Source organism: Anas platyrhynchos, chromosome 34 (genome assembly GCF_047663525.1).
Source record: "Anas platyrhynchos isolate ZD024472 breed Pekin duck chromosome 34, IASCAAS_PekinDuck_T2T, whole genome shotgun sequence".
In the NCBI taxonomy this organism is placed as follows: domain Eukaryota; kingdom Metazoa; phylum Chordata; class Aves; order Anseriformes; family Anatidae; genus Anas; species Anas platyrhynchos.
In genome coordinates, this window is record NC_092622.1 from 2,798,391 (window position 1) to 2,822,514 (window position 24,124).

At 65.8% G+C, this 24,124-nt stretch overlaps 2 protein-coding genes across 3 annotated transcripts; both read right to left on the reverse strand.

Moving 5' to 3' along the window:
* Positions 1-402: 402 nt before the first annotated feature.
* IKZF4 (IKAROS family zinc finger 4) lies at positions 403-19,918 on the reverse strand. 2 transcript variants are annotated; one of them, XM_038171537.2, is made up of 8 exons: positions 19,794-19,918; positions 14,829-14,883; positions 10,923-11,027; positions 7,057-7,317; positions 6,757-6,924; positions 2,358-2,507; positions 1,401-1,532; positions 403-1,140 (listed from the first exon to the last, which is right to left on the reverse strand). In XM_038171537.2, the coding sequence occupies exons 2-8, from the start codon at positions 14,866-14,868 to the stop codon at positions 413-415; spliced, it is 1,584 nt and encodes a 527-aa protein (XP_038027465.2). In that variant the 5' UTR covers positions 14,869-14,883; positions 19,794-19,918; the 3' UTR covers positions 403-412. The 2 variants fall into 2 exon arrangements, with proteins under 2 accessions (XP_038027465.2, XP_038027466.2); XM_038171538.2 differs by lacking the exons at positions 1,401-1,532; positions 19,794-19,918.
* Positions 19,919-21,081: 1,163 nt separating this feature from the next.
* Positions 21,082-23,356, reverse strand: SUOX (sulfite oxidase). The gene is made up of 4 exons (XM_072031798.1): positions 23,268-23,356; positions 23,081-23,123; positions 22,830-22,989; positions 21,082-22,634 (listed from the first exon to the last, which is right to left on the reverse strand). The coding sequence occupies exons 2-4, from the start codon at positions 23,110-23,112 to the stop codon at positions 21,213-21,215; spliced, it is 1,614 nt and encodes a 537-aa protein (XP_071887899.1). The 5' UTR covers positions 23,113-23,123; positions 23,268-23,356; the 3' UTR covers positions 21,082-21,212.
* Positions 23,357-24,124: the final 768 nt, after the last annotated feature.

Here is a 24,124-nt window from a genome sequence, read left to right on the forward strand (position 1 = left end):
TTGGGGGGGGGGGGGGGTGGGACCAGTCTCAGAAATTCAAGCGAGACTTTGGGGGGGGTGGAAAAAGTTATAAAAAGAGAAACTAAGCAGCTCAATAAATAACGGAGGGAGGTGGAGGGGGGGGAAAGCACAAAAAAGTCCGTTAATATTTAAATAACTCCATTTATAAAAAGGCAAATTGTTAAGAGCTCCCCCTCTACGGGGTTGGTTTTTTTTTTTTTTTTTTTTTTTTTTTTAGTTATTGATTATTTTTTTTTAAATATTTTTGTAGCCAAAGTCAGTGCAAAGGAGTATAAAAGAAAAACCAACAGTTCCATGCCCTAAGGGTGGAGGGGCTGAGCTAGAGACAGAGGAGGAGGAGTGGGGTCGGGCTGGGGTGGGGGGCTCGGGGTTTTTGGGGGGGGGTTGGGGTTTAGCCGACTTTATGCTCGCCCCGCACTATGTGGGAGGAGAACTCGTACCGGTCCTGGCTGTGGTAGCCACAGATGTTGCATTCGAAAGGGTCTCTGAAGCCGTGGCAGCCCATGTGGATGGTGAACATGACGTGGTCGAGGAAGAGGATGCGGCAGTGCTCGCACTTGAAGGCTCTGATCTGCTCCCCGTCCTCGTTCACCACGCGCAGGGCGTCTTTGGCTGAGCTGGGGGTGGAGCGGGCAGCCGGGGGCCCCTCCGGCACCTTGGGGTCCTCTTTGGCGTAGGCTGGGCTCTGGCGGCTGCTGGCGCAGTTCCCCGCCGGCAGCTGCGACGTCCGCTCCTCGTGGTTGCTCTCGGTGTCCGTCGAGTCCTGGCAGCCGTTGCTGGGCGAAACGCCGCCCGGCTCCCGGCCCCGGTACAGCACCTGCACCCCGTCCGCCGCGTCCTCGTGCCCCTCGGCGGCTTCCCGGCTCCCCGGCATCTCCAGGCGGCCCGGCAGGGGCTGCACCTGGGTGTAGACGGAGCTGATGACGGGGGTGACCTCCGAGATGCAGTTTGTGGGGGGCAGCCGGAGCGGGCGCAGGTGCTCGCCGCCCATCAGGGACAGGGAGCTGCCGTAGGAGGGGTCCAGGGGGTGGTGGGCCGAGACCATCTCCACGTCCTTCTCGAAGCCGGCGTTCACGTCGAAGGGGAGGTCGGAGAGGGCAAAACGCATCTGCTTCTCCCCTGCGGGAAGGAGACGGCGTCAGAGCGGGTGGGGCGGCCTCGGGGACCCCCTCCCGGTCCCGGTCCCAGTCCCAGTCCTGGTCCCGTCCCGTCCCTCCCAGCCCAGGGACGGCCCCGCGGGGATGAAAGGCGCTATGCGAGCGGCAGCGGCGTGCCCAAAAGTGCAGAGTCTGAGCCTGTGGGGGCTCCGGCAGCCAGGGGGGGGCTGCTCCTCGCCCTCCTCTCCTGTCTGCCCGGGAAGCAAGGGGGCAGCCCCTTACCCACGAATTTCTGAGGTGTCGATCGTTTCCGTTTGGTGAGGCTGTTCGCCAGCCGGTCAATAAACGTCGGCCGATCGGACGAGGGGTGAAGCAGGGAGTCCGGCACTATCTCCAGGTCTCGCATCTCGTCACCTGGCAAGACAAGGGGAACCCGGTCAGCCAGCAAACGGGGACGGGGCGAGGGGGAACGGGCACCCTGTGGCCCCGGCCGGAGGCTCGAGGCTGCGCCAGGGCGAGAGGAGCCGGCTGCAAGGGGCTGCAGCACCCTCGCCGCCTCTGCTGCTGCCTCTCCAAGCCGTGCTGGAGGGACCGGCCCCGTTTTGCCGCTGGCGGAGGCGGCTTTTCCCTTCCCGTGCCGTCAGTTCCAGCTCATCTGCTCAGCGCCTCTGCGCGGCCCTACCCCACACACCTCGCCCCAGTCCCGGCGGCTCTGGCGGGATCGGGTCTGGCTCCAGCAGGGCGAGGAGCCAGAAATGCGCCGGGTTTGGTCCTGCGCCAGCGCAGCACGCGCAGGAAGCCATCGCCGGGCTCCGTGGAGGAGCAGGAACGCGCTTCCAAGCCACACGGAGCCTGCCCGCGAGGGTAAATTCCCTACATCACAGCGGTGTAATTGTGCTTTGTTATTTAGGGAAAACATTTTGGGAGTCCTCGCACTAGAATCGTGGGACAGGAGCGGGTCTGCTCAGGGGGTTTGGCCCTGCCTGGCTGCCAGCACGGGGACGGAGAAGGGAGGTGACTCTTTGCACTTGTGCCGACCAACGCCTGCATAGCGCCTTTCATCCCACGACCATGGGGGCACGGCCCCAGGGCTCTGGGCTCTCCGCCTCCCCTTTTTCTGCTGGGAAGGACGAGCCCGAAGCAAAGCCCCAGCGGGCAGACACGGCGCTGGGGGCGAGCCCACCCCGTGGTCTCCCACCCCCAGCGCCCACCGGGGCTGCCAGACGCCGCGGTACCGACCTTGCTGGCTGGCCAGCGACTGCGGTTCAGTGTTCAGACTCTGCAGGTAGTTGTGGCACCGCTCCTTGTGCTCCTCCAGCGTGCTCTGCTGCTTGTAGCTGCGGCCGCAGTAGTTGCACTTGTAGGGCTTGCCGACTGTGGGGGAGGAGACTGCAAAACACGAAAGCGAGAGCCTGGCCATGAGAACGGAGAAATCGCCACCGAGCCGCCGCAGCCGCCTCACCCCAGAGCCCGGGAAGGGCTGGAAGCGAGTCCGGAGGCGAGGGGAGCTGCAGGCAGGGCAGCTGGTGGCGCAGCGCCCCATCTAGCTGTGCCGTGCAGAAAGGCACCAGCACCAAACCCGCCCTGCTCTGGCACCTCGAGCGCGAGTGTTTTTGTCGAAGCCATCGGCAGAGCGCGGGCCCGGGTGCCTCCGGCTCCCCAGCACGCTCAAAACAATTTCCAGAGCCAGGAAGGAGACCCCCACCTCCCGGCACCGAGCCCAGCTTTCCTCCTGGTCACCCCAAAACGGAGGGGCTGAGCCGGGACCTGCCTCCTCCAACGCTCCCTGCCAGAGAGCAGGGGAAGACGCTCGGCTCCTGATGGCTGGAGGCTGTGACAATAAATCCGAACCGCGCCGCTCAGCTGCAGCCAACCACCTCTGACCTGCCTTTTATCTGCGCCCTGCTCCCGCAGACATCAGGGCCGCGGGTTTCTGGCAGCTGCCCGTCCGCGTTGCGCAGCGCCGGGTAAAACCCCGAGGGCAAAGGCGGCATTTCGGGAGGGCAGCTGGAAACCCCCCCGGCCTCCTGACCGCCTCCGAGCATTTCTTCACCCTCCATCCGCCGCCGAGCGCTCGGCCGGCGCCTGGCTGCCGCGCGGAGCCGTGCTAAGCCGCCTGTCAGACGCATTTTCATTCTCGTCTCTCCCAATTTTCTCACTTCTGACTGCAAATCACCGCTGCCACCCAAGGTCGGCGGGCAGCCCCGCCGGCTGCTGGCTGCCAGACAAAGGAGAGCAGCCGCGACGTGCTGCGGGCCCAGCGCTGCTCCGCGGAGGGCTGAGCACCTTCAGCAGGGGGCTGCTCGCAGCCACAACCCATGGCACCTCCCGAGGGGGGGGGCAGCAGCCCTGGAAGCCGCCCGCGTTCCCAGCACGACTCGGGGTCACCGTCTGCATGGGGACGGGGAAACGCAGACGCTGACACCGGGGTTTTGTGCCGCTCGCTGGGTGATTGTGAACTGAGCGCGTTAGGGCAGCACCTACGCGGAGAGGGGAGGCATCCTCGAGTGCGTGGCTGGGGGAAGGGGCGAGGATGAGCCCCCCGTGGTGCCAGGAGCAATGCCGTGCTCTTCCTCCCCTCTTCCTCCCCACCACGGGACGGGAGCCGCTGTCAGGGGCGAGCAGCAGCGCGGTGACGGCCACCTCGGAGCCCTCCAGCCCCCGTGCCCCAGCCGTGCTGCCCGCCCAGACCGGGCTCTTTCTGTTCCCGTCAGCTTTAAGGGTTGTTTTCGCCCTTTTTGCAGCTTGCGGTTTAACCTTTAACTGCCTCTGAAAAGCACCTTCTGGGGCTGCTGGGGAGCACTCGGTTGCCCCAGCTCCGGCACCCGGATTTGCAGAGGGAGTTGTGGTGCCGCCAGCCCGGCCGAGCTGCAGCAGGTCCTGGAGCCGTCACCTGTTTCCCCTCGGAAGCTCCAGGTTGGAAATCGGCTCGGAGGAAGCGATGGCAAGCACGAACCTCCCCTGCCGGCCCTCCCCGTGTGTCACAGAGCCGCCCAGTGTTGGTTTCCTCCAGTCCCAGGGGAGGCAAGGACACCGCTAGGCTCCAAGTAGAGCACCCAAACCTGCGCTAGGAGCTGATTCCTCACACCCCAGATCCTGGAGCCCTGGCCCCAAATTCCACCCTCTCATTAACCCCCGTCACTCGCTCAGCTTTCACCGGTCAGGGTTCAATAAACGTCTCGGTCTCGTTACTCCCCAACCACACCACCCGACCCCACGCTCACAACGCCCCCCTGGCAGCCCCACGCTCCTGCCCACAGCACGCGGATCCTCGCTTGGGGGCTGTGGAGAGGGCTGAAAGGCAGAGGGGTCCCCGGGGACGGGCGGCTCGGCTCAGCTGTCCCGGGGGGGCCGCAGCCTCTGATCTATTTCGGAGCCACGCGGCGCGTTTGATCTGGATTTTAATACCTCACTTTTTTGGACGGCACATCTTGCGAGATGAAAGCCGCCGTGTCCCCCGTGGGGACGGCAGGAGACGCGCACGCCTCGCTGAGGGGAGAGGGAGGGGAGAGCCGGCCCCGCCGCCTTCCACCCGGGCAGGGGAACCGCTCGACTTCTGCCTGTGAAATCCACATGAAGCGAAGGTTTTCTCGATAATTAGCTCCAGTAAAGACTAATTGCTGTTTGGTATGTTGCGAGGGCTTGTCCCATTTCTGTCTCTCTCGGCTCGAGGACTCGCAGGCACCCTTGCCGTGCCTGGCAGCGGGGAGAGGCTGGCACAGCCCCGAGCCTGCCCCAGGGGCGCTGAGCACCCAGCCCTGGGCACCCTGCGAGGCTGTAGGCAGGGGGCAGGCACAGCCTGGGGGAGATTTCATCCCACGGGGCCCAGGAACGGCCTCGAATCTTGGTGCCGGGCCAGGCTCAGGGTCCCTGGAGGCACGCTCGGTAGCTGGCAGAAAGCCCCTCGAGCTCGTGGCAGGGCTCCGAGCGCGGTCTCGCCGGCCCCGTGCGTCCTCCCCGTGAGACCTCAGCCCCAGCAGGGCTCAGTCCCTGAACCCACAGCCCACACTCGCTGCCCTTGGACGGGGAGGGTTTAAATGCACCCAAAAACAACCCCGTTCCTAGCGGGACCCCTCCAGGAACCAGCAGCCTTCCAGCTCCAGAGCTGGAGCCCGTCCAGCGGAGGGGGCGATTCCCAGCGCCCTCCCCTGCCCCAAACCCCCGCAGAGCCCGTCGGGCGATGCCCAAAGCCCGGCAGCTCCTCCAGGGAGCACGCGGCGCTGCCCGAGGAGGAGGAGGGATGGAGCTGACTGCCCCGGGCTCATCCCGTGCGTGGCGGGGAGCTGTCACCGGGGTCTGGCTTTCCTCAGCCTCCGAGCAGGGCAGGAGGAGACGCACGCGCTCTTTGCTCTCCGGAGTTGATGACAGCAGGGTTTTTGCCTCCAACAACCAGAGCCTTTCTTTTTTTTTTTTTTTTTCCCCTTAAAGATAAGGAAGGATTCCAGGGAAAGGATTTCCCTGCCTTTTTGTCCCCATAAACTGGCAAAGCCCCAGGCCGTTAACCTCAGCCCTTCCCCGGGAAGGAACAGACTCTTCCGATCACCTTGGTATCAAAACGCCACCTGCGTTCTGCGCGGGCTGCAGGACTGGGCACGGGACCAAAAGGGCTCTGCACCCAGCAGCAGATTTTTCCCTTTGCAGAGGGGATGTCCAGAGACGACACAGAGCGGGCGGAAAGCTCCCGCAAAAGCCCCGAGCCTCCTCCCACGCAGGTGCCAGGTGAGAGCAAACAGCCCCGTTCCCAGCCCCGGCACCGCGCTCCGGGGACCAAACTGCTCCAATTTCCCTCCTGCACCTCCAGGAGGGTCCCGGATGTGTAGGGGAGGGGAAATAAATCCCCAGAGAAGCCGTGAAGTGGGAAGATTCAGACGGGAGCTAAAACCCGCAGTATTGCATCCTGCGGAAAGGGGCACGGGGCAGAACCCTAAAAAAAAATGGGGGCTGCAAGGGGGGAGCGGGCTGCGGGGCTCCGAGCAAGCTGCAATGAGCACGGGCTCCTCGGAGCAGCCGGTTTTCCCTTAAAGAAAGGGCACGAGAAACTCATTTCCATGCAGGGAGGGAGCCGCAGGTGTTCAAAGCCACCGGCAGCACCTCGAAAAGCCCCGGCAGCACCGCAGAAGCGCGCGGGTGCGCAAATCAAGGGCAAGCGATCGCGAGGCAGGGGGGCCGCTGGCGGCGCCTCACTCCCACCCGCGGCCCCAGCCAGCTGTTACATCACGGAACCCGAGGGTGAAAACCACATCTCAAATGTCACATTTCTAAAGGACAATGTCAAAACAGCGCAAACAAAACCCCTCGGTGCTCGTTTTCGTTGGGGCAGGGCACACCCAAGGGTGGGACCTATCTTGACTCAATAAAATCTATTAAACATTTATCTTTACAAGAAAGAGATGCAATAACCCCCAGGAACTGCTGGCAGGCAGCAGCACGAAGCCTCCCAGGCACCCCCAACAGCCAGCGCAGCCCCCAGCCACCTCCCCAAGGCCCGGGCACTGCCCTCGGCCGTGCCGCAGGAACCCGCAGGCTGTCGGGAGCTGGGCTCAGCCCCCTGGCTTTGCTCCCTCTCCGCGTGTTCCTCCCCTGCCTCCTCCTCCTCCTCCTCCTCCTTTTCCTCCCCTTCCCATCCACGGTCACCCACCGGAGTGCGTCCGCAGGTGGCCGGTGAGCGCGTCCCGCCGGCGGCAGGCGTAGTTGCAGAAGGGACATTTGAAGGGCTTCTCGCCGGAGTGCAGCTTGATGTGGCGCAGGAGGTTTCCCTTCTGGGTGAAGGAGGCTCCGCACTGGTTGCAGTGGAACGGCCGCTCTCCTGCGGGACGGGAGGAGCGCCTGAAACCCTGCTCCAAAACCTTTTGCCGCGCTCGCCACCCGGTTTCAGGAACCCGCAGCCCCCCTGGAGCCCGTCCCGCCCCGCTCAGCCGGCCTCGGGGCCGCCGCTCACCGGTGTGGCTGCGCTTGTGCACCATCAGCACGTTGGGGCCGATGCACACCATGCCGCAGATGTCGCATTTCAGCTTGCCGTTGGGCAGCCGGATGCCGCCCGGGGAGTGCGGCTCCTGGCCCGTCCCGTCGCAGTAGCCCAGGGGCTCCGAGAGCGAGTCCTCCACGATCACGCTGTCCTCCTTCTCCAGCATCCGCTCGTCCTGTGACAGCAGCCGGCTGGCTTCCTCATCGCTGTACATCTCCACCTTGATCGAGTTTGCTGCGGGCAGGCAGAAAAGGACAAAGCGCGGTCAGGGCAGGGGAGAAAAACGGAGTTTAAGAGGCTGGGAGCACGGTTTAGGCAAGGCTCACTCCTAAAATAAATGCTGCTGATGCGCTAAGTGCCTTGTTTGTGGCAAACGCGCATCTTCTTGTCCTGTTGACTACTTAAGAACAGACATCCAGCACAGATCACGAGAGGTGATGGGCTGGACAACTTGTTTGCACACCCCAAGGACTGCTGCTTTGCATCCTGCCCTGTAAGGCAACCAACCAAAGAAAAAAAACCATTTTGCTCCCTGTATTCAAAGACAGAGGGTGAAAGAAAAAGCACTTGTGCTGTTCGAGTACTTCAGAGGAAGCAGAAGACACCAGATTTTGACACTGAAGCAGTAAAGACTCAACATTTACTGGCAGAGAGCGCCCAGCACGAGTCTCCTAGAGCCGGCAAATCCCCTCTCACTAGAGAAAACCTCCAGTTCCGAGCTCCCACCTCTGCCTAAAGACCTGGGATCCGTCAGGGATTTACATGGAGAACACAGACACAAAGAGGACAGCGGCAAGCGAGCGCGCAGCCACCTGCAAAGCCTTTGGCCACCAGGAGCCCCTGAGCGCTCGGGTGACAAAGCAGGGAACTGGGCAGGGGGGATCCCCAGCCAGCCCCTGGGGACAGGTCCCACGGCCACGGGCTGGAGGTGGCCCCACGCAGCCACCCCGGGGCACTTCTGACCCCGCAGCAGCAGCGAGGCCGAGGGGAATGGTGCTGGGAGGCGCAGGAGAACCGCGTCCAGCGCCTGCTCGCTGCGGGCCGGAGCCCGAGGAGCGCCCGGGGACGGCGCCGTGCCGCAGCAGGGCCCCTCCTGCCGCTACCTTTCCTTCCTCCTGCGGCACCGGGGTGGCTGCGCCAGCCGTGACCTACATTCCCGGCCGCTCCGATGCGCGGTGGAATGCCACAAATCAAACCAGCCCCGAGAGGACGGCTGCTGGACGGAGACGGCTCTTCGCGGGCAGGGCGCAGGGAGGGGAGGACAGCTCCTCTCCTCCGTCCCGACGCCGTGTTTCAGCCTCCGTGCCCTCGGCAAGGAGCTGCCTGCTCGGAGAGCGAGCCCTTAACCGATCGGATCGGGAAGTTTCCTCCCTCCCCGAGCGCGGGAGGGAATCCCCCGGGAGGCTCCAGGACAGCCGCTACCTGCTCCCCTCGCGCTGGTCCCGGCAGGCCGGAGGCTGGCGGTGGTGCGGGAGAGAAACCGAATCCAGGTCACCCACATGGCAATGCACTGAGCCCGCAGGCTTAAACAAAATATTTACAGAATCCCTTGAAATATCAGATTCTTATTTCTTCCATTTAAAGCAGGAGGCTCTTCCCAATCCCTTAAGAGGAGAACTGTGGGGGCTGGAGGAAGCTGAACTTTATATACACAAAGGAGACTTCTGCTGCCTGGAGGGAAGGAGATTACGGCGTCCAAGCTGCCTGGTGGAGACAGGCGTGAGAACCGAGCAGCCCGAGCACAACCGCACAGAAATCCCAGAAGCTTCCAGATCCGATGCTGATGCGACCCCTGGGGCTCGTTCGGCTCTTTGTGGGAGGCGGAGGGCTCGCACCCGCGGCTCGGGGTGCACGGGAGGTTCAAGAGCCCCGCGGGGGTTCAGGAGACCCTCGGTGAGATCCCAGACGCCGAACCAGCCGCGGGGTTTGACCTTTAAAAGCGGAGGGGGCCCTGAACCAACTCCAGCACCGGCTGAGGCGGGGATGATCCTTCCCGGTGGGCTCGGCGTTGCTTACCGGGAGGCCGCGCGATCACCGGCGTGCCAGCACCGTCACCGTTGCCGTCTCCGTCTCGGGGAGCCCTCCTGCACCCCCAGGGGCAAACGGGGGCCCGCTCGGCGAGGGAAAGGCCCCTTCGCGCTGCCCCCGGCGCAGCGGGGCCCCGGCTCTTCCTCGGAGCTAGGTACGGCTTCGTGAGCGGGGATTAGCAAGGAGCAGCAGCATGGAAGTGATTCATCCGAGACCGCGGGGAGTTTATTGCAGGGTGAGGAGCCCAGGAATTCTGGCACACGCTGCCCTCCTTCCCCTGCTGCCCGCAGACAATGCTGCCTTCCCGGAGAGGCTCTCAGCAACGGCAGCTATGCGGACACCCCGCTTTGGCAACCAGAGGAGCTCGCAGGCCGGCTGCCGAGCCACTGGCCAAAGCCACCGCTGGCTGCAGCCCGGGAGGAGGCTCCGCAGCTGAAGCATTCCTGGGGGAAGCAGAACTTTTTCTTTCTTTCTTTGTTGGCCGGTGCCACCACGCTCCGCTGGGAGCATCCAGGAGCCCCAGCGCAAACGGACGCCTCCGTGCACAAACACGAAGTGAAAAGCTCCTCTCTCGGTGGCAGGAGCTGCCTGGATGAGTTGACGTTTGCTGCACTTTGATTTTCTTTTTCTTTCTTTCTTTTTTTTTTTTTTTCCCATTCCCCCAGGGACTTATTTTTTTTCCTGGGCAAAGAAGGGAGGCCAACTATTGTTCTGTAATTCTCCTTTCAGAACCAATGCAGAGTCCGGTCTCGCTGGAGAGAAGTCTCTGCTGGCAGAACAGGTTATATAATATTCTTGCTCCTCTGGGGCACGATGCTTGCTGGATGAACCAGCTGTGAAGTCAAGTCAGATCAGAGGCAATACCATCACTAGCATCCTGCTGTTAAAGGGGAAGGGTTCGTTATTGTCCCTTCAGCCAGTCCACGTGCTCGATTCCTTTTGCTTCTGATGGAGCGCAAAGGCTGCCTTATCTCTCCCTCAATGGTTCTCTGCGGAAAATCTGAGATTTAATTTCTTCGCAGGGCTTCTAAGCGTTTTTATAGGGCAAATGCAAAATAAATAGTAAGCAAGAAAAGGGGAAAAAATGGGAACAGAGGTAATTCGCATTACCCCTTCCGAAAACTTGTTGTGTTTTTTTTAATCCTGGTTGAGAAGGAGCCACCCTGTAACGCCGGGACCGAACCGAGCCGTCCCAGCCACCGAGTGCTGGGAGCGCACGTGGATAAATCCTGGGGGAGCCCCTCTGCTACGGAAAAGCAAGGCGCAATTATCTGCTAGGAGCTGGGAGAGAGGGGAGATCAAAGCAGTGCCAGTCTTCAGGCATTAGCGAGTCAGCGGGCAGAGCCGCCCGGCCCTCGCTCCTGCACACAGAGCACGATTCAAAGCGGGACTCGCCAACTTATCTCGTCTCAGCGCTCCTTCTCCTCGTGCGTCAACACTACTTAGCAGCACGTAGGGCCCATGGAAACTTGACTGGTGCCCTGAGAAGGCTGCGATGTAAATAGCCTCTCTCCAGGCTCGGTCTCTGTCAGCCCTGCTGGACTCACCCGGAGAAACATCCCATTTCCCAGCAGCGTGCCAGGAATAACGAGGGACAGACCAGGACAGCTCTGCAGTCAGACCTATTTTACTGAGGGCGGCTCTTAAATATAATCTAAAAACCAGTTTCATTCACTTTAGAAAAAAAAAAAAAAGAGAGAGAATTCAGTCAGCAGACGGAGAAGGAGCAGAAACCCGTCCCAGAGGGCAGCCAGAATTATGTCAGGCCTGGGGACACCACGGGCTGCTCGCCGCGGGGCCGGCGTACTCACCACTGAGCGAGCGGCTCGGGGAGGAGTGCTGGCTGTTGGGCGTGCTCACCGCGGGTCCCACGATGGCCGAGCTGAATTCCTTCTCCAGAGAGGAATCCCCGCTGCCTTTGGGAACAGGGAGGAGGGGGAGAGACGTGAGCGAGGCCCGAGGCTGCCCTGCTTTGCCCTCACCCGGCCGAGCTCTCTTCCCCCAGCCCCCTTCCCACTCCTCGGGCAGGGGCCACGGACGGAGAGGACCCTTCAGGACCCCTCGGCCACGGGCACAACCATCGGCGCGTGCCTGGAGCCAGGCCCCTGCCCGTTCACGCTGCAAACACGGCAGCAACGCTGCCTGCAAGGAGCTGCCCCCCCTACACCCCCCCCGTGGCCCCGGCCGCACTGCACGAACGGGGAGGGCGAAGCGCTTCGTGATGAAAAGTGCAGAAGCTCCACGGTCTCCGGCGGCACAGCTGGGAATGTGATTTCTGAAGGCTCACGTCTGGAGCAGCTCCCTCGGTGCGCTCCGAGCCCAGCTCATCCCATCGCCCGGTGATTGCGGGGCCGTGGGGCACGGGGAGCAGCAGGGGCAAATGCCCTCGGGCAGGCAGACACCGTGCCCCTTTGCAGAGCCCAGGGCACCCTTTGGGGACGTTTTCCCCCCCGGGGCACCCTTTGGGGACGTTTTCCCTCCTCCCGGGGTCGTGGTGGCTTCGAGCGGGGCTGGCGAGCTGCTGCCGGCCGGTCCGAGCCACGAGCACCCCAAAGGGGGGTGAAACGAGGTTAGGAGACCGCTGAACGAGGAGCCCTGCTGAGAACGGCCCCGTGCTGGTCGCAGGGGAACGGGGGCACGTCCTGCAGCCCGATCCCCCAGCAGCTGCTCCGGGTGGGGACCGAGCCTCTCGGAGGGGTCTCAGTGCTGCACATCGGGAGCTGCGCCCCGAGCACACCTCACCAGATGCCTCCAGGGGGGCTCGGGCGCTCCCCTTCCCTCTCTCCCTGCCTGCACAAGAGACTCGAGACCCCCACGGGCACCCAGCGCCCACCCCTGCGCCCCTTCCCCGCTGCCTACACCAAGAGCGAGCGGAATCAGCGCCGGGTTAGGCCGGGATCCTTCCCCTGCTCCCGTTCCACTCGCGTTATTCCACCTCGCCGGAGAGCCCCCGAGCGTTACCGCAGCCAACTCCTTGGAAACAGCGGCGGCCGCGCGTGCATGTCGGCGCCTCCCTGGCAGGGAGGACGCGGCCGCTCACCTTCCAGGAAGAGCCGATTCCTGGAAGCCAGGGACGCGGCCGGGGTTTTACAGGCAGGCGGCACGGCGAGCGGGAAGCCAGGCTGCACCGCTCGGGCTCAGGACCCCAAATATCACCCAGAGGGGCCCCGGTGCCCACAGAGCGGCGCCGCCCCCATGCCAGGCTCCGCAGCCTCCTGCTGTTTGGGCTCCGACCCCCCTGTGTCGGTGGGGGTGCCGAGGTGGGGTCCCCAGCCCCAGAAATGGGGTGAGGATTTGCCCCTGAGCCTCGTGGGATGCGCAGCTCCCTGCTCCGAGCTCCGCTTTCACCCAGCTCCCTCCTCCAGATCCCAAAGCGGCTCCTGAAGGGCAGCACCAGGGGACAACCGAGCCGATCGCGGCGCTCAGCCCTCCCCAAAACCAGGACTGAACCCACCAGGACGCCCCTCATCCTGCTGACAGCCCCCCCGGTGCCAAAGCTGTGCCGTGGGGCCAGGAACCTCCTCGCCCTGTGGCAGAAAACCGGCCGCATCCTGCCCCATGGGCAGCAATTAAAGCACAGGTTTTGGGGGTGCTGACCCCACAGCAGGGGATGGGGCTCTCCCGGGGTTTGGCACCGGGACCCCGATCACGGGGAGGCTCCCACAGGAGAGCTGTGACTGCGGTGCCTGCGTTCGGCACCAATTCCCCTCTCCGACGACCTCTCAGGCTCCAGAAACGCCGGGGCCGCGTCCCCTTTGCTCCAAGAAGAAGGGGAAGGCTGCACGTGGTGTGTGAGGTGGGCTGGCTGCCCGGCCGCCCGCCTGCAGCCCGGTTCTCCGAGGAGCTTCGAGCGCTCGGCCCCGTTCTCAGGCACCGGGGACACGCGGCGGTGCCGGGAGGGCGAGGGGCAGCGGCACACGGGGGGGCTCTCACCCACCTCCGCATAACACCTCTGCCTCCACCAGAGCCCTCTCACAACGGGGTTATTTTCTGTGAAGGATTCAAAGCAGGAGAAAAAAAAAAAAAAAAAAAAAAACACAAACCCGATTTCACCTTCTTTAAGAATTTCCGGGCTTTCGGTTACCTCGCTACTTGACAAACGTCAACTTTTATTTTTTATTTTTTAAAGAGAGCTCGCTTAATTAAACGTATTTCGCAGAAACAAGTTTCGAGAGCTCTGCTGTTCGTTTCCTCCAGTCATTGCAGCCCCACAGCTCAGCAACTGAAAAAGCGGCTAATTAGCAGCCCCCGACCCTGGCCCTAACGAGCGGCTGATCATCACCAGGACCACCCCAGGCTGGGCCCGGGGGCACCCTGCTTTTGGGCCAGGTGAACGAGGGCTGTTGGGGAAAAAAAAGAAAGATCTAACTCTGGTGGGGACAACCCACGGGGCTCTTCTCCCCACCTTTCACCCATCCTGCAACCGGTCCCATCCCCTCCAAGCCCCACGAGCCGCTCAGAACTCAAACCCCAGCACTTCCAGCCCCGGAGGTTCTGTCCAGAAAAGCTTCTCCTGCCGCCTCCTTTATGGGCTGCCAGGAGCGCAGGGAAGGGGGCAGCTCGCCCACGAAGCTCCCGAGGGAAAAGCAAAGCCGGAGCTCTGCCAGCAGCACGGTGCCGAGCTCACGGAGCGCATCCGAGCCCCGAGCAAGCGCCAGGGGGACGTGGCTCTGCTCAGCAGAGATCAGAGCCAAGCGAGCCCGGCAGCCCCCCGGCACAGCAGGGGAAGCATTTCCTAACTTAACGGAGGCATCCCAGAGACCAAAAGCCCCAGTGAACGGCAGCAGGAGCAGCTCTGAGGAGAGCCAAGCGCCAAACCCGAGCACGGATCCTCCGGGGACCGGGGGAAGTCTTCACAGAAAGGCGAGGGGGAACTGTGGGACGGGCAGGACCCGAGGGGATTTGTGCAGCCGGGCGTTGTGCAAGGTCCCCGCGCGGCTCTGTTAAGGCTCAGCCGCCGCTCCTTAGAGCAGCCGGGGTTCTCCCTCCCTCGTAATGCTCCTCAGCTCCTCACCTCTATCCTCACCGAGCGATCCATCCCCGCGTCCTCCTGCCTCTCAGGGACCCGCGGGCTGCTGCTGGCTGCACGACTTCTGGACCCGCACCGGGCTGCACGCTGACCCCACACGTCCCAGCACAGCCCGGCACACCGAGGGGATGGCACGCTGCAAGCAGCAGTCCTCCCGGGGCACCAAACCCTAAAAAGCCCCCCCAAACCCCAAAAAGCCCCTCTGAACCTTACCAAAACAGCTTTCATTTTCCTAGGCAAGGCACAGCTGAGACCACCTGAGACACTCAAGACCCCCGCCCGCTCCTGAGCTGGGCGCAGTGCGACCGTACAGGAGTGTTGGGAAGGGGACAAAGCCCCCCAATGCCCTGGCCCCAGGACTGTGCCCTCAGCCCTGGAAATTCCCTTCCAGCCCAGCTCGAATCTCACCTCCAGCCTCGTGCCTGCTCAGCGACAGCGCCCCAACAGCAGACAGACAGACAGACGGGCACACGTTCAGCACGAGGGCTGGCCAGCCACGACTCTGCAGCCGGCCGTTTGTTACACCACGGGCACCGGCACGGCCCGGACACCCAACGGCACGCACCGGCCACGGCTCTTCACAGCCTGGGGTGAATCAACCAGGCCAGCTTACAGCCAGAGGGCAAAACCCAGCGCCTTAAAACATGAGCAAGCCCAAAGAAGTGGCAAATGCCACGATCAGACGTACCAGATATGTAGGATCGGCCATTACAGTCTTCTATATCCATCCTTAAGGTACTTTGCTGAAAGAGAAAGCAGAGCTGAGTCAGAGCTTGCCTCCGGAGGTGCCTCGGGTGCTCTTCCTCCCACCGAGTGGCCTCTCGCAGCAGCCACCTCACTCTCCCCAAGCTCCTCCAACAAAGCTTCACCACCGGGACGTCACCACCACCCCTCTGACCTCTCACCAGCCCCGACAGGGCTCGCTCCGAGCCAAACCCGTGCGACACGCGCCCGGCCAGACGGACAAACAGCCACGGGGCAGTTTGCTCGGACAACTCGCTTCTCCCTCGCCCGTGGGGAGCAGCCACTGGGCACCCGGCTGCCTGCAGCAGGGAGGTGAAGCCTTGGACGTGGGGATGGCCGAGCATTTGGCTTCATTTTGTCACCGAGAGCAGCAAGGTTGGGGGCAGCGAGGCTGCACGGCCACACACGGCGCTCCGCTGAGCGGCACCCACAGCCCCTCCGAAGGCCACGCTAAAATAAAAGGGAAATCTGCCTCGTGTTTTGTTGCTCGGCACCCCACGGAGATAATGAAGGTTTTATACATCCAGACGGCTCGTGTTCCTCAATTACCTCGGCTGCTTAAACAACACAACGGGCGCAGTTTTAAGAACACGAGCCTCGCCAGTGAGCGCTCGCGGTAACTGGCAGCTGACGCGTCCCGAAGCGGAGCGTTCGCTGCCGAGAACAATTAAAAAACGCGGTAATTGGCGGAGAGGAATCGTCCCCCAAAAAAGGGGAATAACGGCAACTCGAGGAGAGGAGCAGTGCGAACTCCTCAGCCCCCACAGAGGGCCGGTAAGGGCGCAGAGCCTTGCCTGGAGAGCTCGGTGCCTCCTCCAAGCAGGAGGGAATCAGTCGCCCCTCTCGGATGGAGCCCCCTAAAAGCCGAATTTTAACCACAACTGCTTCTCGCACCAGCCTCGACTAATTAACCCCGGGCCTGGCTGCTTGCCCTGCGTTAATTAGGAATAAGAGGCTCTTGCCATGCTGCCCTGTGCCCGTCCCGGCAGCACCCAGCGCGGCGGCTCCATGGCACCGGCCCCGCTCAGGGCTTCAGAGCCCCGCTTCCGACCCCTCGGCGAGGTCGCTCCAGGTGGGATCTCCCCCCCGAGCTGCTCGGTGGCTGTGGTTTCAGGTGCATCCTGCAGTTTTCTCTCTGCCGACCCCGTAATTCTGCTCCTCTGCAGCTAGGCACACGCTCAGAGATCCGTCTGCTTTGCACAAAGGGCAGGCAACGTGATAACAAAAATCAATTTGATTTACAAAGCCCTTGCTCTCTTCTGTTCCGCAGCCAGAACGCAGTAAATTAAAAAGCAGGACCTGGTGCCCAGCGACCACCCTGAGGATGAGCCTCGGCGGAGATTTGCAGGATGCAGGGGACCGCGCCGCGTCGCCCCCGAGCCCCCTGTTCCTGCCAGGGGGCAGCCCTGGGGACTTGGGCAGCGAGGAGTTGGTCTGAGAAATTAATTTCCCTCCGAGTAATCAGCTGATAATCAGCTGAACGCAACCGAGTTAAGGAGCAGGTTCTGCAACTCCTGCTCCCTACCCACGTGAGCGGTCCCATGAAGGTTACGGCCGGCGAACGGCCCCGTGCCCGTTGCTCCGGGCACCTTCCCGCTTGGAAAAGCGCCCCAGGAGGGCTGGGAAGCCAGGGGGGGACCCCAAACCCCACCCGGGTGGGAAGCTGGGGACGAAGCCGCGCTGCCCGCAGACTTCTCCAGGAACTGGAGCAGCTCGGCGCCCTCCTCCCTGCCGAAACAGGGACTTTTCCCCAAGTGGCCACGCTCAAGGAAAAAAAAAATGAAATCAAATCCTCAGAACTAGCCCAGTTTAAAATAAAACCACCCTCCGTCTCCTCACAAAGCAATTTGCAAACACCCCTCGTGCTCGCAGAGAGGGAAAGTGCCAACAGCAGTGGAAGCACCGGGGCTCTGCTCACCGTGCCAGCACCCGGTGCTGCGGGAGACCCTCGGAGCCCCCCAGGGGAGCCAGGCAGAGCCCGCTGCCACCCTTCGAGTCCTCCCTCGAGCCACCTCCGAACACCCAGGACGAGCCCTGAGCACTGGGGTCAGCACCCGAGCAGCGGGGCCAACACAAACCCTGCCCGGAGCCGCGCTGAGGGGCCCAGGGCTCGGCCCCAGTAACGTCCCGGCACCCACAGCGAGGAGGAGGAGGAGGAGGAAGGCGCAGGGCGAGCACCTCAAAGCCTTCCCTCGGGGTCAGGATGAGTAAGCACGGTAAAGGTCCCCGCCGTTTCTTCTCCCAAAGCCTTGTTTCCACCAGCGGCGGCCGATTTTCCAACATGAGGGCTTTTTTTCCACCTTCGCTGCAAGCAGAAGTGCGCCGAACGAGCGGGCTGCTCAAAAAAAAAACTTTTTTAAAAAAAAAAAAAGAGAGAAAAGTTGGTGTCGTTGGAGAGGCTTCAAAGCCCAGCGGCCGGGCGGTGGCAGAGCCCCGGTGGCGGCGGCGGCCCCGTGCTCGGCGGCCAGCAGCAAACCGGCCGGGAGCGGGGCTCTGCGGCGTGGTTTATCCATTAGGAAGCAGCTCCCATTGTTTCCGTGTTTTGGAATTTATCATTCGGGAAGATGAAGTGTCACTGCTGAAAAAAAAAAACCCTACGGATTTCACGCGTTCCTCTGCCTGGAAGGGCGGCTGCCGGCAGCCTCCTGAGGTTGGTTGGGGCGAGACCCCGAGTCCCCTCGGGCGTTTACACCGGCACGAAGCAACGCCGCCCGGCACCGGGAACGTCTGGGTGATGCTTTAGGGACGGGAAGGAAAACTTCACGGACCCCAAAACCAAACCACCCACACCGCTCTGCCCCCTGGCACCCCGATGGGGGGATCAGAGCAGGAGCTGAGCAGTGCGGCGGCGATTCCTGCCCTAGGTGAGACCAGCGCCTGCTAAAACCGGAGGGAGAGGAAAAATCCCCTCTGAGGATCCAAACCTCGGATCCACGATCAAAACGAGGGCCAGCAGCGCGCACCACGCACATCCCCACTCAAAGATGCTCCTTTTTTATTTACTTTTTTTCTAATTTTTGCCACACAGGAGAAGTTCCTCCCGCGCTGGAAGCGCTCCTGAGGCCAACGGGACGGGACGCGCAGCGCGCCCGGCCACCGACACGATTTGGTTTGATGGGAAGAGCAGCGTGGAGCAGCACGGTGAGGAATCGCTGGGCTTAAACACGTTTCTGGGGCCCAGCCACTCCGACGAAGTTTGAATTCGGAGCCAACCCCGGGCCAGCTTTTACCACGTCTTTGTTCAGCATCTCAATCCGTGTCGTGCCCTCCAGGCACCACCGCAACGCGCATAAATAACCGCCACCACCAGCCCGGCCGAGCCTGCGAGAGATGAAAGGGCGAACCGCGCTGATTCCGACTCCCCTGGCAGCAAAAAGGGGGAGAAAAAAGTTCCTTCTGCAGCACCTGCTGCGGCCGGCGGGCAGAATCCTTCCTGCAGACCCCGGGAGGGAGGCGCCGACCTCCACCAGCAGGAGCTGCGTGTCTGAGCGCCGCGGTTCCAAGGCCCCGCAGCACGGGGGGAGCTCAACGATGGTTACACGGCACCGACCCGCCGGGGACATGAACGGAGGCGTCCTCTTGGTGCTGTGCCCCGTGCCCCATCTCCTCCTGATTCCTCCGTGGGGTCTCTGCAGTCCTTTTCAGCTCTCGGAAGCCCGGTGCTGGCCCTGCCCCGTGGCCGGTGGAGCCGAGGCGCACACGGACCCCGCAGGGCCCCGCGGGACACGGGCGCACGTCGCTGCCCCGGGAGCTGATCCCGCAGCTGCGAGCGGGGAACAAGCACCGCGGCCGGGGTCTCCGTGAGCCCCCGCTGCCCAACCGAGGGGGGCAAAACCCAGCAGCAGAATGGATGCAGCAGAAGGATGCGCACAAGCGGGACAGGTCGGGAACTCACACCGCGGGAGGCGTCGAGGCACGGAATGAAGTCGGGGAGCACCCGGGGAGCACCCAGAGAGCACCCGGGGAGCACCCGGGGAGCACCCCGGGGCTCGGGGGGAGCCGCACGGGAGGACGAGGGTGCCACAACCCCAGCGGGAGCGCGCTCGGGGCAATTGGGAAGCGAACCAAGGAGGGACCCCGCGGCACAACCCCCTGAAGGGACCGGGATGGGTCCATGGGGCAGCCGGGGGGGCTCTGCCCGGCACCGGGGGGGCCACACCCGGGTGTGCTGCTCGGCCCCGCCGTCCCGTTACAAAACCGCTCCCCACGCGCCCGGTGCTCCAAAAAACCGCTACGAGGCCGGGGGGGCGGGGAGGGTGGGGGGGGAGCGGCTCCCGAAGGCTGCACGGGGATGGGGGAAAGGAACGAGGGGGTGGGGGGGGGAGATCCCGGCCCCGACCCCAGCCCCAAACCACCCCAACCCCAACCGACTCCGGGAGCGCTCCCCAAGCCCCCGCAGCAGCCGGGGGCCCCCACCCCGGGCCGGGGGCTGCTCATTGTTCACGGGTGGCCCCCCCGGGCCGGGACCGGGACGAGGCTGAAGATGAGGAGGAGGAGGAGGAGGAGGAGGAGGCAGCCCCGGTGCCCGCAGGCCCCCCCGTGAGCCCCGGTACCGGCGGCTGCACCCCCGAGTGGCCCCCCCCGGCCCCATCTCGGGAAAACGGCACCGGAGGGCTCGTGGGGGGGGGGGGAGGAGGGGGGGAGGGCGACCCCCCCCAAAACCTCCCCAAACCCCCCCTACCCCCCCGCCCCGCGTTTCCTTGAGCCTCACGACTGGGACCGGGACCGGGACCGGGACCGGGACCCCCCCCGGTGCCGGGACCCCCCCGGAGCCCTCCCCTCTTCCCCAGTCCCCCCCCACCCTCCCCATCCCCTCCCACCCCCCCACACCCCCCCGGTGCCCCCTCCCCTTCCCCCCGTTCCCCCCCGGTCCCCCCCATCCCCCCCCGGTTCCCCCCCCCCTCCTCACCGGCAGGGCTCGGGGCGGCCCCCCCCGGCCCGTGCGCGACGGGGGGGGGCTCAGCAGCAGCAGCAGCGGGGACGGGGGGAAGGGAGGACGGGAAGGGGGGGGGGGAGGTTACGGGGGGGGGGGGGCTCAGCGGCCCGGTGGCGGCGGCGGCTCCATCGGCGGCGGCTTCACCTGAGGAGGGCCCGGGCCCCCCCGGCGGCCCCGAGCCACTTCCGGCCCCCGCGCGCAGCCAGGCCGCGCAGCCGAGCGCCGAGCGGCCGGGGGGGGGGGCTGGGGGGGAGAGAGGGGGGGGGTGAGGGGGGGGGGCGGTGGAGTGAAGGGGGGGGGGGCGGGGGGCGGCCGGAGCGGGGCCGGCAGCGGGGGGGCTCAGCCGAGCGCCGAGCGCATCGATCGGTGAGGGGGGGCAGGGGGGGAATCGATCGCCGAGCGGCACCGAGCATCGATGGGTGAGGAGGGTGGGGAGGGGGGAGCGGCGGCGGGGGGGGTAACGGGGGGGTAACGGGAGGGTGGGGGGGGGAAACCGGGACTACCGGGACCCCCCCACGCCCTCCCCGAGGTGGGCACGCTGAGGGAACACCCGGGAGCTGCGGGGAAAGGGGGAGGAAGGGGGGAGCGGACCGGGAATGGGGGGGCCATGGGGACCGGGGGGGGTTCACGGGGCTGGGGGGGGGCTACGGGGACCGGGAAGGAGCCCCCGGGACTGGGGGGAGGGGGGGGGCACTGGGATTGGGGGGGGTCCACGGGGACTGGGGGGGTCCATGGGGACTGAGAAGGGGTCCACAGGGATGGGGGGGGTCTGCCCACAGGGAGCCCCCGGGACCGGAGGGGGAAAGGGGGGCACTGGGATATGGGGGGGGTCCACAGCGACTGGGGGGGCTCCACAAGGACCGGAGGGTCCATGGGGACCAAGAAGGGATCCACTGGGACCTGGGGGGGGCTTCACGGGGGGGGGGTGAAGCCCAGGGGGGCTTACAGGCAGTTGGGGAGGGGCAGGGAGCCTGGGGGGGTCCTTGGGGTGCTCTGGGGTCTTGGCAGGACCTGGGGTGGTCCCAAAGGGCTCTGGGGGGGCGCAAGGGGACAGTGTGGGGGGGGGGAGCTGGGGGTCCTGGGCTATCTGGGCAGAGAAACAGGGGGCTGGGGGCACGGGGGGGCTTCTGGGGGCTACGGGGGGGCTGCTGGGGGCTACGGGGGGGCTACGGGGCATCTGTGGGGTCCCCTGAGGCCATCCCCGGCCCCGTTACGGCGGCGCTGCCCCGGCCGTGCCCCGGGAAGCAGCAGCGAGTCCATAAAAGCTGCGCAATCTTTTTATGGAGCCACTTTCACACGTCGGGGGCCGTAAAGGGGCCGACCTTCGAGCCGCCGGCGGCGGGGCCGCGCACGCGAGCGGGGGCCGGCGGCGGGGCAGGGCTGTGGCCCCCCTCAGTCGCGGACGGAGACGCGGACGCGGTGCCAGGCGTTGCTGAGGACCCCGCGCAGGTTCCAGATGGGCGCGTGGCTGTCGGGCTGCACGTTGTAGCTGCCGTCCACCGCCTTGCAGACGATCTCCAGCTCCGCGCCCGCCGCCACCGGCGCCCGCAGCTCCCACAGCACCCAGGCCCAGGCCCGCTCCGGGGGGGGCCGCTCGCCCGCCAGCCGCGCCACCCGCCAGGTGCGCCCCCCGTCCAGCGAGACGTCCACCCGCACCACCGGCCGCCCGCCGCCGCTCCAGGCGTAGCCCTTCACCGTCAGCTCCCCCGCCGGCACCGCCGCCCCGGGGCGCGGGTGGGTGATGGCCGACTGCACCGGCAGCTCCTGGATGGCGGGCGCCGTCTTGTAGTCCACCGTGTCCCAGTCCACGCAGGGGGAGAAGCCCTTGTAGTCGTTCTGCTGCCAGTGGCTGGGGCTCTCGGCCGGGCTCACGGCCACGCGCCGCAGCCACTTGACGCTGCGGGCGCCCACCACGCCGGGCACCACCACGCGCACGGGGAAGCCGTGGTCGCGGGGCAGCTCCTCGCCGTTCATCTCGTAGGCCAGCAGCACGTCGGCGGCCGGGCTGACGGCGCGGCCGTAGGGGATGGAGGCGCCGTAGGGAGCCCCCCCGGCGTCGGCGTCCAGCCCCTCGAAGCAGACGTGCCACTCGCCCTCCCGCTGCTCCTCGAAGCCGGCGTGCAGCAGGACGTCGCGCAGCCGCGCGCCCCCCCAGCGGGCCGTGCTGATGGCCCCGATGTCCCACGGCAGCCCCTTGACGGGCCGGACCTGGCTCATCTCGGCCCGGCGGTTCCCGGCGCACTGCAGCGTGGCCGTCACCTCGTGCTTGGGGAAGCGGCTGCGCAGCTCCGGCAGCGACAGCGACAGCGCCCGGCCCCCCGGGCCCTCCACCCGCAGCCGGTAGGAGCCGGGGTCCACCGCCGGTACCGGCAGGTGGTTGCGGGTGAAGAAGAGCTCATTGGGCGTCAGGAAGCGCTCGGCCAGCAGCTCCGCCGGCGGCTCGGCGTTGAACGGCTTCTGGCTGTTGACGCGCAGCCCGGGGTGCCGGGGGGGGTCCCCGGCGAAGGGGTCTCCGGTGGCGGCGGCGGCCGGCGGCGCCTCCTCGGGGCTGAGCTCGCCCACCTTGTACTCGCGCAGCAGCTCCAGGACGTGGGGCTGGCTGTGGACGGCGTAGAGGGCCCAGAAGGGCTCCAGGGCCCCCCCGGCCGCCAGCAGGATTTTGTCGGCGCCCCCCGGGTGCAGCTCCACGAAGTCGGTGACGTCGAACACGTCGGTGCCGTGGGTCACCCAGACACGGTCCTGGGGCGAGCGGTGCCTCCCCACCTCCTCCCGCGTGTACCGGGGGTACCGGGGGGCTTGGGCAGCCTGGGCGGTCTGGGGGACCCCGGCTCCATCAGCGGGAGCTCGGCGCCCCCCGGGACCCCCCGGTACCCCCGGGACACACCGGGACCCCCCGGTACCCCCCGTCCCGGCAGCCCAGGCACCGAGGAGAGCCCGGTTCCCTCCCGCCCCCCCCCTTCCTCCTCCCGTCCCTCCCCCGGTCCCGTTCTCCCCCTCCCCGTTCCTCACCCTCCGCCTCCGGTCTCCGTAGGCCAGGACGGCGCCGAGCCCCAGCAGCGCCGCCAGCACCGGGGCCGCCCTCCCGGTGCCCCCCGGGCCGGGGCTACCGGCGGCGAAGCGGGCGGCGCCCGTCCGGGACCAGGCGCGGCGGGGCAGCGGCAGCGGGAGCCTGCGGGGGGGAAAGCGGCGCTGAGGGCGGCCCGGGACCCCCGGGAGCTTGGGGGGGGGGCGGCACCGGGACCCCCGAGCCCGGTTCCTACCTGCGCCCGGTAACGGCGCGGAGCAGCAGCATCGCGGCGGGACCTGAGCGGGGAGAGCGGCGCCGTGAGAGCGGCTCCGCGGCCACCGGGAGCCCCCCGGGGGCCGGGACCGTGCGGGCGACCCCCCCCGCACCCCCCCCAACCTCCCCCTACTCCCGGTCCCGGTTCCTCCCCCCCCTCCCCGCACCTGCGTCGTCACCGGGGCTCTCGGGGCGCTCTGCGGCTTTAAGAGAGGGGCGAGGGGCGGGGCCTCGCCCCCCGGCCACGCCCCCTCCCCCCCCCAAACAGCGCGGGGGGGGCCGCGCCTTAAAGGGGCCGCGGCACCGGGCGGGGCGGGGCGGGGCGCGCCCGGTGCCCCCGATAAGCGCTATCGGGGCGCTGCCGGATGCGGAGCCGGGCCCGGTTCCAACAGCTCCGGTACCGGGACCCCGCCCCGCACCCCCCCTCCCCTCCCCTGCCCCACCCCCGGCCCGCCCCCCCCCCCCCAGGCAGCAGACGGAGCGTTTTGGGTGGTTTTCTTCCTTTTTTTTTGTTTTTTTTGTTTTTTTTTTTGTGGGTTTTGTCCTTTACTTACATTAAATACACCGCGAAGCCAGCAGCCGCGGCCGGGACCGCGCTCGGGAGGTGCCACCGGGGCGGCGCTACCCCCCCCCAACCCCCCCCCCCCCCCCCTCCCCGGGGCACGGCAGGAACCGAACCGGAGACGCGAGGAGAAAAAGGGGAAGGGGGGGGGGGGGGGGAGGAGAGGGAGGCCCTGGGGAGCTGCAGCGACCCCCGGGGGGGGCTGGGGGCGCCCGGTTTGGGGGGGGGGGGGGGGCTCGAGCCCGGGGATCCCCGGGACCCCGCTGCCAGCCCGGGGGGGGAGCCTGGGGGTGCCGGGGGGGGAGGTGGACAAGGGGGTGCAGGGGGGGGAGAGGGGGTGGGGGGCTCGGGGGGGTGCTGGGGGGGTCTGGGGGATGCCCCCCCCCAAGCCCCGGGTGCCCCCGCTGCCAGCTTTGGGCTGGGAGCCAAGGCAAAGGGCAACGGCCACGGGGCCGCGGGCGC

What these genes read in the sequence shown, in the direction of transcription:
- SUOX (XM_072031798.1), bottom strand. Translation starts at nt 23,112, where the DNA reads ATGCTGCTGCTCCGCGCCGTTACCGGGCGCAG. An exon ending in CGCGCCGTTACCGGGCGCAG is followed by an intron (nt 22,990 to 23,080) that starts GTAGGAACCGGG and finishes TCCCCCCCGCAG; the next exon opens with GCTCCCGCTGCCGCTGCCCC. An exon ending in ACGGAGACCGGAGGCGGAGG is followed by an intron (nt 22,635 to 22,829) that starts GTGAGGAACGGG and finishes GGGGTCCCCCAG; the next exon opens with ACCGCCCAGGCTGCCCAAGC.
- IKZF4 (XM_038171537.2), bottom strand. Translation starts at nt 14,868, where the DNA reads ATGGATATAGAAGACTGTAATGGCCGATCCTACATATCTG. An exon ending in TGGCCGATCCTACATATCTG is followed by an intron (nt 11,028 to 14,828) that starts GTACGTCTGATC and finishes CTGTTCCCAAAG; the next exon opens with GCAGCGGGGATTCCTCTCTG. An exon ending in CCCGAGCCGCTCGCTCAGTG is followed by an intron (nt 7,318 to 10,922) that starts GTGAGTACGCCG and finishes GCCTGCCCGCAG; the next exon opens with CAAACTCGATCAAGGTGGAG.